The sequence below is a fragment of the Bufo gargarizans genome, chromosome 4 (genome assembly GCF_014858855.1).
Source record: "Bufo gargarizans isolate SCDJY-AF-19 chromosome 4, ASM1485885v1, whole genome shotgun sequence".
In the NCBI taxonomy this organism is placed as follows: Eukaryota; Metazoa; Chordata; class Amphibia; order Anura; family Bufonidae; genus Bufo; species Bufo gargarizans.
In genome coordinates, this window is record NC_058083.1 from 32621291 (window position 1) to 32632768 (window position 11478).

General features: G+C 41.1%; 1 protein-coding gene across 1 annotated transcript in view; it reads left to right on the plus strand.

Moving 5' to 3' along the window:
* The window catches only part of LOC122935162 (vomeronasal type-2 receptor 1-like), a 142145-nt gene extending 138979 nt beyond the window's left edge, over positions 1 to 3166 (plus strand). The window contains exon 8 of the mRNA XM_044290927.1: positions 2247 to 3166. Coding sequence (XP_044146862.1) covers positions 2247 to 3166 — 920 coding nt within the window. The remainder of the gene's footprint in view (positions 1 to 2246) is intronic.
* Positions 3167 to 11478: the final 8312 nt, after the last annotated feature.

Consider the following 11478-nt stretch of genomic DNA (forward strand, 5'->3'; position numbering starts at 1 on the left):
ACCAGTTTGGTTAGGAATATCACTAAGGGCATGATCCTGCTAGTCCTTTGGTATTCACGCTTTAACCCCTGGATCCGGATTTTGCTGAGGAGGAGCCACCAAACCACTACCAATTCAAATGGTTCTAGTGCATTTGGTGGCTGACCAACAGGGTCGGACACACCAGTGAAAAGCACTGAAGGATCAGGTAATATGTGTAGTCAGGAGATGGGCCGAGGTTAGAGCAGGCAGCATACAAGGATATCCGTGAGGCAATGCTGAGATCAGGACAGGTGGCAGTAGGGTAATCCAAGAAACAGGTTTAGGTCAGGGAAGGCAACTAGAAGTCAGAGTCGGTAGTCAGGCTGGAGTAAGGTAAATGGGTAGTCAGACAGAAAATAAACGTTTGCATTTTACCACAGACAAGAAAACCTAAAACTCAAGCTCCCTATCAGAGGGGAGGGCAACTTAAATACCTAGGGACAGGGTGGGAAAGGATTTGGACGTGCGCATGCAAACCTTTCAAGAGGCTGAGAGTAAGCATGCATGTGCACTATAGAGCAAGCCTGGAAGCCTTTAAAGTAGGATTGGCTCGCAGAAGACCATGGTGGGTGGAACCAGAGCTGTGGAAGGAAGAGGAGTGGGGCCACTGTGAGTAGTGCAGTGCCTGGGCCTACAGGAAGGAGTGAGGCAGCGGTGGGCAAAGGATATCTGTACAACACTATTTCCTGACCCCGTGGACTTCTGGGGAGGAAAATTGAAACAGTGACTAGAAGTAGCCCACTTTGCTATTGCCGAATTGTCTTGTCAATACTTCACTGTGATTTCAGAGAGAGGTTTCAGCTCGGCAGGTGCCGCTATTACACCCAAATAGGCAACATTGTCCTGCACCATTGTCAAAAACATTACCTTTATCAAAATAAATCAGACACATGGATGCATGAGGATTTGCACACATTTTACCATGATGACAATGAATAGATCTGCTATTGTTGACAGTAGATATTTATCACCAACCTAATGAAGCAACTGCTGATAAATGTATATGTATCCTAAGATAAATGTGAGTAAATGGGGCAGTTGTTCTAACACCATAACATGTCAGTAAAAAAACTGGCCATGAAATACAAAGAAATTGTAATCAAGGGAATGTTATGGCAGTTGGTGTGGAAACACTGTACCAACCAACCGGTTTGACTTTGGGCTAGATCTAAGGGTGTTATCCAGCCAGTCCGCAGGTATTCACCCTTTATCCCGAAACAAGGATTTAGATTTCACTGCAGGGAACCACCAGGCCGCTACCTTCTGGAATAATCCCAATGTGGTTGGGTAGCTGGCTTTTGGGAGTCAGAGACACTGGTTCAGGGCACCGAGAGATCAATCAAACTCATAGTCAGTGACAGGCCAAGGTCAGGACAGGCAGAATCCATGCAAATCTGAGAACCATAACCAAGGTCACGGCAAGCGACACTGGATCAATATGAAAAATCATGCACAGGTCAGGTTAGGCAACAGAGAAACAATCAGGAAATGGGCAGAGGTAGGCACACCGACCAGGGAAGGTGCCTTAAATATCTACTGGTTGCTAGTCATTGGTTGGTGAAGATTAGGATGTAAAGCAGCAGCAGTGAGCTTGAACCGCCCGTGTAACAGAGGAATTATCACATAATTAGGTTTAGTAAAAATGATGTATAGCTATTGAAGGTCCGCAGTGCAGTGTCCAGATGTCCTCTCCAAATATCCCAACAACCGATTACATACTATCAGAACACTTGTATATTTCATTATAGTCATAAAATAAGTATCACAATTAAAATTTCCTTTTGAGATAAATAAAAAATACATGTAATGAAAGGATATTTAACCCAGCTCAGCTCCATGGGGAAGTAATCTAATCCTATTAAAAACAAAACCTCATGAAGCTTTATAAGGGTAAAGGTTCAAAGAATCTGGAGCCCCAATGCAAAGAGGCAAAATGAGAAAAACTGGCTACATCCTCAAAGGACACAAAATGTGGGTCATTAAAGGGGTTCTGTAGCTTTTTATTACTGGTCATGTATCCTTTGCAGAGATCATCAGCATCTGATCGGTGGGGGGTCGACACCCGGGAATTCTGCCGATCAGCTGTTTGAGAAGGCAGTGGTGCTGGATGTAGCACTGCAGCCTTCTTGCTGTTTCCCGCAGGCCAGTGATGTCATGACTACTACTATAAATTTACATTTCTGCCAAATTTACAATGGTAAAATATAATCATTTCTTGATTGCAGATATGGAAACATGCTTAGTGTGTCCTAACGATCACTGGTCAAATGGAAGAAGAGATTCCTGCGTTCCAAGACCAATTGAATTCCTGTCTTATGGAGACACACTGGGGTCATCTCTAATTATTATAACTCTTACATTTTGCCTTGTGACTATAGTTGTGTTGGGGATATTTATAAAAAATAAAGATTCTCCAATTGTGAAAGCCAATAACCAGAATCTCAGTTTCATACTTCTCCTCTCACTCATCTTCGCATTTTTATGTCCTCTCTTATTCATTGGACGTCCCTCAGATATATCATGTCTCCTCCGACAAGTGACTTTTGGAATCATTTTTAGCCTTGCAGTTTCTTCAGTCTTAGCTAAAACAGTGACTGTAGTCTTGGCTTTTCAAGCCATTAAACCAGGCAGGACACTGAGGCAGTGGATGAAGAGACACCTCTCCACATCCTTACTTGTTATAGGTTCATCTGGAGAAGTTTTGATCTGTGTCCTCTGGTTGTTTTATTCTCCACCATTCCCGGATTATAACACTGGACTAGAGGTTGGAAAGATAATCTTACAATGTATTGAGGGATCTGCCATTGCTTTCTACTTGTCCATCGGCTACATTGGATTTCTGGCAATGATGAGCTTTATTGTAGCTTTCTTGGCCAGAAGACTTCCAGACACCTTTAATGAGGCTCAGTACATCACCTTCAGCATGCTGGTCTTCTGCAGTGTGTGGATCTCCTTCATCCCGGCCTACCTCAGCACCAAGGGGAAGTACACGGTGGCTGTGGAAGTTTTTGCCATCTTATGTTCCAGTGCTGGACTTCTGGGCTGTATCTTCATTCCCAAATGTTACATTATTCTACTGAGACCAGAACTCAACACAAAGTCCAATATAAGGGTCATAAGAAGACATTGTACTGGAGAATTTTGAGTTGTGATATAATGTACAGTTGTAGCCGAGCTAAACTTGACTGTGATAACACATGGCACAGTCTTATCTTGGTTTTCTCGTGACAAAAGCCATTGAAATTCATTAAAAAGTTAGTTACCTTTCTCTTCCTATTCTTAACTTAATGCGTTAACCATCAAGTTTAGCTCGGCTGCATCTGTATTTATTACTCTTTTATATTTGTATTATTTAGTTATATATCTACTCTCGTATCGGTCTGGATCTTCCTCAATCAGTTTTTTTTTATTAAAGGGGTTATCCGAGTTAAATCAATATATGTTAAGGTGGTTTAAAACATTATTAAATATACATTTCTAATGTACATTCATTATTTATTCTACTGTGTTGCCCTGCGTCTGGCGTTCTGTACTAGCCCCAGCTGGTAGCTCAAAACCACATCACAGAGGAAATCATTGTTCATAATATAGATATTGCTGTGATATAGCTTAGATACATATATGTGTCATATAGCTTAGATACATATAGGTGTCATATAGCTTAGATACATATAGGTGTCATATAGCTTAGATACATATAGGTGTCATATAGCTTAGATACATATAGGTGTCATATAGCTTAGATACATATAGCAGTCATATAGCTTAGATACATATAGGTGTCATATAGCTTAGATACATATAGGTGTCATAGAGCTTAGATACATATAGGTGTCATATAGCTTAGAATAAATGAAATCCGCAGCACATCCAAGTAGTGAAGAAGTAAAAGAAGCTTTAATCACCAAGCATGCGACGTTTCAATCCTCTCAATGGGATTTTTCTCAAGCAGTGACATAGTGGGCAGTGCATAGTACATATTTAAACACATTGACATAATCAAACAATCAATGAGTAAATTACAATCATTTAAAGTGATATGGTTAAAAAGTTATGACAACAGCAGTGTTATCATTGTAAAGTAATATTTCATAAAACTACATCCAGTGTTACAGTGCAGACGATACCCGTATCAAATCCAACGTACAGTGTACAGATAAAATACAACAATGACAACCATAATTAATTCAGGTGTGTATCATTATAATAACTAAACAGTGCAGGTGTAGCTCAGTGGAATGATGAGTTAGATTGCAGGAATGTGCGATGGAGTCAGAACAGATGGGTCCCGGCGTCTCAGGCAAACCAATGCGCATGTCTCAGGACCTTCCTGGGGAATCCGATCACATGATCACCCATTCTGGTCATTCGATATAGTGCGCATGTCGCAGGACCTGTGAGTATGTGATCACAGCATGTGATCACTCCTTCAATCATGTGTTCAAGTAAATCATCCGGTCATGTGCTTCCGTCTGTCACATGATCGGATTAGACGAACTTACAAATTCAAGTGTTCAATGGTATTCAAAACACATGGAAAGGCATGATTAGGCAGATCTATTTCCAAGGATCATTATAAGGGACATATATATAACACCTAAAGTAAGTTATAAATATCCAAAGTATAAAGAAATGAATCATCTTAAAAACATAAGATAATAAGATTATGTAGGCAAGCATGAAAAGTAGCGGAGTACATATGGCAGTGTGGGCACCCGTTACAGGATCATTGCCGACCCAGGCGCATCGAATCACATGGGCAGTACCATTCATGAGTAACCCATCAATCAGGGAGAAAAAATAAATAAATGAGTATATACAACTGGAAGTACCATTGTTGTGTACAGGAAAGCTAAATGTACTAGGCGGAAGTACCGCCGCTTTCCTCAATGTGCGGACTTAGTTTATTAGTTGTTAAATAGCCCCCTAGTCTAAACGAGGATTTCAGTAAATGTGACTTGTGTGGTTATCACAAAGTCCCAACCTGACTTGTCCCCCCTGTCAGTTGGATACCATCCCTGGAAATCCAACATGGCAGACCCGGGATCATCCTCTAGATTCCGGGGGCACATTGATGTATATCCATAAAACATGTCAATAATCTCCCCGAGACTGGCGGCTCAAGAGGCTTGTCCATATGTAAATCCGAGAGCATGGGTATAGCAACCAAACCATCCCAGGTTATCCAACATCACCTGTGTATAATTAAATGCCTACATACAAATCAAGAAAAGAAACAAGTGTCAAGGGAATCTATGTATCCGTACACCTGTATGGAGAACAATCATATGTCCTGCAATGCATAAGACATGACCGTATAACCTACTGTGCACAGAGACATGATCCCACCAATCTTGTTATAAAAACATCTTATTCAAAAGAAAAAACAAATAAAACTGTAAAAAACAGTAAGATAAACGGTGTATATATATAGGTCCCATCATGATCCAGTGGATGAATCTTCCAGCGCTCACCCTTTGTTATGGGTACACACAATGTTCACCATAATCCTGAGGGTAATAAAAACAATATATAAGAACACCTTGTTATATAAACAAGGGGCACAACCACTTAAAACTCAACATAAGAGCAAGCGAGCAGAATCAAGAGCACAATCACCTAGGACAATAACCAGGGCCTATAGTCAACATTTAATCCCTGTGGTCTTATAGTATTTAGTTTAGCAATACATCGCATCTCACATTTTTTGAGAAGGGCAAGTCTGTTCCCACCCCTCCGTGGTGTAGGGATATGGTCGACCAGCATACATTTCAGGTCCCGCTCCTTGTGGTCCATGTCAGTAAAATGCTTCGGGACTGGAAGGTCCATCCGTTTTTTACGGATGGTATATCGATGTTGGTTGATTCTACTTTTGAAATCCAGTGAAGTTTCCCCAATGTATAATAACTGACAAGGACACCAAAGGATATATATAACAAAGGAGGATTCACATGTCAAAAAGTGCTTGATGTAGTACTTCTTCTGCGTGCGTGGATGCAGAAAAAAACTACCTTTTTGCATGTATCGACAATTGATACAATTTAAGCAAGGAAAACTACCCAATTTGGGACTACGCAGAAAGGTTTGGCCCAACTCCTTTTGTGTACCTATGTCGGTAAGAATCAATCTATCTTTAAGGTTCCTAGTTCTTTTATATGACATGAGGGGAGGAAGATGAAATTCCTCAATCCCCTCATGACCACTTTTCAAAACTGGCCAGTGTTTCAGGATAATTTGCCGAATATGTGTACTGTCTTCTGTGTAGGTAGTTACCAGAGGAATTCTCTTGCTTTGTTTATCACTATTTTTAATTTTATTGGTAAGAAGCTCTGTGCGTGTTTTGTATTGTATAGAGTTAAGATGTTGTTTAAGTAAAGTTACAGGATAATCCCTATCTATAAAGGACTGTGTCATGCATTTAAGAGTGTCAGATAATTCATTATTGTTACTGACTATACGTTTGGCGCGGTAAAACTGACTCAAGGGAAGGGATTTGACCATGGCCCTGGGATGTGCACTGTTGTACCTCAATAATGTGTTGCGATCGGTGGGCTTAGAGTATAAGCCCGTCGATAGCACACGATCATGTAAGGTCACAACTGTGTCCAAAAAATTTAATTGTTCACATGAGTGTTCCAACGTAAATTTAATATCAGAATCGATAGTATTCAGAAATTGAAAAAACTCCATAAGAGCCTCCTCTGAACCTGTCCAAATCAAAAAATGTCATCTATGTATCGCCACCACTTCAGAACGCGTCGGAAGGGGGGCGATACATAGATGTAAGTCTCCTCGAGGAAGGAGACCGCCATGTTGGCATAGGTCGGGGCCACATTGGATCCCATGGCGGTCCCCTTCCTCTGGAGATAAAAATAATCCCCAAATAAAAAGTAGTTGCAAGTCAGCACCAAATGTAGAAGTTGTATTAAAAAAGTCTTGGCATTCAGTTGAAAAAGTGGACTGAGATAAAGCCTTGGTAACTACCTCAATCCCAAAGGTGTGTCTGATTGAGGTGTATAGGCTCGTGATATCTAGCGATGCTAGAATCACATCAGATGTCAGAGAAACCTCAGCCAATTTATTCAAAAAATCTGAAGTGTCTTGAATATAGGACTGGGCTGATAGTGCATATTGTCTCAATATTCTATCCAAAAAAATAGAGATATTGGACAACAGGGAACCGCGACCAGACACGATTGGTCTACCCGGAGGGGTTATAAGACATTTATGTATCTTGTGCAATAGGTACAAGAGGGGTGTGATGGGATGTGAGACAGAAAGGAAGGTTCTGAGCTTATCATCAATGATGCCCGCAGTGCTGGCTTCCTGTAGCAAGCTCTGAATCCTCCTTTCAATGTCCCATTTGGGATCAGTATGTAGTTTTTGATACACCTCGCAATCCTCCAACTGCCGGTTGGCCTCTGCGATGTATTGATGAGTGTCCATGACCACAATCGCACCGCCCTTGTCGGCAGGCTTAATGGTGAGACTGTGGTCATGGACTAGCTCATCAATAGCATGCCACTCGGTTTGTGTGATGTTGGGGTGCAAAAACCTTTTCTTTTCATTCAACTTAAGCATACTTACATCTTTCATTACCGCATCAACAAATAATTCAATTGCAGGAGAGGACGCCGGTGGAATGAAATCACTTTTGTTAAATAAATTGTAATCACTCAGTTTTAATTCAGTATTAGTACATGTATTTGTCATAGTTGGACGTGTTGAAAACCAGGTTCTAAGCTTCAGCCTACGGAAAAACTGATGAAGGTCAGCTTCTAATTGTAGCCAATCCGTATTGCTATTAGGGCAGAAGCTTAGTCCCTTGGCCAAGACATTCAACTGTACATCTGACAAGACATGGGAGGAAATATTTACCACAATGTTGGTATCATTTAGTTGCGTTTTTTGACCAATGGTTTTTTGCTCCTTGTCTTTATGTCGGAAGCGGTGACGTTTGCGTCCTCCACGCCGCGTTCGTTTCTTCTTGCTGAATTCATTGTAAATTCTAAAAAAGGCTCCACAGTAGTATTATTTTGTTGTGTTTGAACCACGTCCCTCGTGGGGTTTTTTCTACCAATTTTTTGAGAGCGCTGTTGAGATTGATGGTTAATTGCCCAGTTATACACGTTGCCTGAATTGTAATCAAGCGCATCGCGCTGCCATTTACTGCGTTTTGTGTCCTGAATTTCGGATCTTAATTTATCCAGGTGCGGCTGCAACCTGGTCAGGTAATCCTGGTGTTCGTCTGTAGATAATAAAGCACACAGTGTAGCTTGCAGAGAATCTTGGGCGCACACAGAGGTGATGCAGAGTTTTTGTCGATTCCCAACATCACAGATACAAAGCGGGACTTTGAACGCATTGCCAAAAAATTGGTGAGTCTCGATTTGCACCTTACCACATTGGGCGAATATTTTAAAACCAGCAGGGTACCCCGGGGATTAAGGACACATTCGCAACCAACTATGTATATGCATGAAAATGAATTCCGCATCAAATATAAATCCATTGCAAACAAATTTGCACTGGATCTCATATTATTAAACATGGAATTTTTGCAGAAAGATTTGGCTGACACTACAGAGAAACATGAATCTCTGCAAGCTACACTGTGTGCTTTATTATCTACAGACGAACACCAGGATTACCTGACCAGGTTGCAGCCGCACCTGGATAAATTAAGATCCGAAATTCAGGACACAAAACGCAGTAAATGGCAGCGCGATGCGCTTGATTACAATTCAGGCAACGTGTATAACTGGGCAATTAACCATCAATCTCAACAGCGCTCTCAAAAAATTGGTAGAAAAAACCCCACGAGGGACGTGGTTCAAACACAACAAAATAATACTACTGTGGAGCCTTTTTTAGAATTTACAATGAATTCAGCAAGAAGAAACGAACGCGGCGTGGAGGACGCAAACGTCACCGCTTCCGACATAAAGACAAGGAGCAAAAAACCATTGGTCAAAAAACGCAACTAAATGATACCAACATTGTGGTAAATATTTCCTCCCATGTCTTGTCAGATGTACAGTTGAATGTCTTGGCCAAGGGACTAAGCTTCTGCCCTAATAGCAATACGGATTGGCTACAATTAGAAGCTGACCTTCATCAGTTTTTCCGTAGGCTGAAGCTTAGAACCTGGTTTTCAACACGTCCAACTATGACAAATACATGTACTAATACTGAATTGAAACTGAGTGATTACAATTTATTTAACAAAAGTGATTTCATTCCACCGGCGTCTTCTCCTGCAATTGATTCATTTGTTGATGCGGTAATGAAAGATGTAAATATGCTTAAGTTGAATGAAAAGAAAAGTTTTTTGCACCCCAACATCACACAAACCGAGTGGCATGCTGTTGATGAGCTAGTCCATGACCACAGTCTCACCATTAAGCCTGCCGACAAGGGCGGTGCGATTGTGGTCATGGACACTCATCAATACATCGCAAAGGCCAACCGACAGTTGGAGGATTGCGAGGTGTACCAAAAACTACATACTGATCCCAAATGGGACATTGAAAGGAGGATTCAGAGCTTGCTACAGGAAGCCAGCACTGCGGGCATCATTGATGATAAGCTCAAAACCTTCCTTTCTGTCTCACATCCCGTCACACCCCTCCTGTACCTATTGCCCAAGATACATAAATGTCTTATAACCCCTCCGGGTAGACCAATCGTGTCTGGTCGCGGTTCCCTGTTGTCCAATATTTCTATTTTTTTGGATATATTCAGTCCTATATTCAAGACACTTCAGATTTTTTGAATAAATTGGCTGAGGTTTCTTTGACATCTGATGTGATTCTAGCATCGCTAGATATCACTAGCCTATACACCTCAATCAGACACACCTTTGGGATTGAGGTAGTTACCAAGGCTTTATCTCAGTCCACTTTTTCAACTGAATGCCAAGACTTTTTAATACAACTTCTACATTTGGTGCTGACTTGCAACTACTTTTTATTTGGGGATCATTTTTATCTCCAGAGGAAGGGGACCCAATGTGGCCCCGACCTATGCCAACATGGCGGTCTCCTTCCTCGAGGAGACTTACATCTATGTATCGCCCCACTTCCGACATGTTCTGAAGTGGTGGCGATACATAGATGAAATTTTTTTGATTTGGACAGGTTCAGAGGAGGCTCTTATGGAGTTTTTTCAATTTCTGAATACTATCGATTCTGATATTAAATTTACGTTGGAACACTCACGTGAACAATTACATTTTTTGGACACTGTCGTGACCTTACATGATCGTGTGCTATCGACGGGCTTATACTCTAAGCCCACCGATCGCAACACATTATTGAGGTACAACAGTGCACATCCCAGGGCCATGGTCAAATCCCTTCCCTTGAGTCAGTTTTACCACGCCAAACGTATAGTCAGTAACAATAATGAATTATCTGACACTCTTAAATGCATGACACAGTCCTTCATAGATAGGGATTATCCTGTAATTTTACTCAAACAACATCTTAACTCTATACAATACAAAACACGTACAGAGCTTCTTACCAAGAAAAATAAAAATAGTGATAAACAAAGCAAGAGAATTCCTCTGGTAACTACCTACACAGAAGATAGTACACATATTCGGCGAATTATCCTGAAACACTGGCCAGTTTTGAAAAGTGGTCATGAGGGGATTGAGGAATTTCATCTTCCTCCCCTCATGTCATACAAAAGAACTAGGAACCTTAAAGACAGATTGATTCTTACCGACATAGGTACACAAAAGGAGTTGGGCCAAACCTTTCTGCGTAGTCCCAAATTGGGTAGCTTTCCATGCTTAAATTGTATCAATTGTCGATACATGCAAAAAGGCAGTTTTTTTCTGCATCCACGCACGCAGAAGAAGTACTACATCAAGCACTTTTTGACATGTGAATCCTCCTTTGTTATATATATCCTTTAGTGTCCATGTCAGTTATTATACATTGGGGAAACTTCACTGGATTTCAAAAGTAGAATCAACCAACATCGATATACCATCCGTAAAAAACGGATGGATCTTCCAGTCCCGAAGCATTTTACTGACATGGACCACAAGGAGCGGGACCTGAAATGTATGCTGGTCGACCATATCCCTACACCACGGAGGGGTGGGAACAGACTTGCCCTTCTCAAAAAATGTGAGATGCGATGGATTGCTAAACTAAATACTATAAGACCACAGGGATTAAATGTTGATTATAGGCCCTGGTTATTGTCCTAGGTGATTGTGCTCTTGATTCTGCTCGCCTGCTCTTATGTTGAGTTTTAAGTGGTTGTGCCCCTTGTCTATATAACAAGGTGTTCTTATATATTGTTTTTATTACCCTCAGGATTATGGTGAACATTGTGTGTACCCACAACAAAGGGTGAGCGCTGGAAGATTCATCCACTGGATCATGATGGGACCTATATATATACACCGTTTACTTACTGTTTTTTACAGTTTTATTT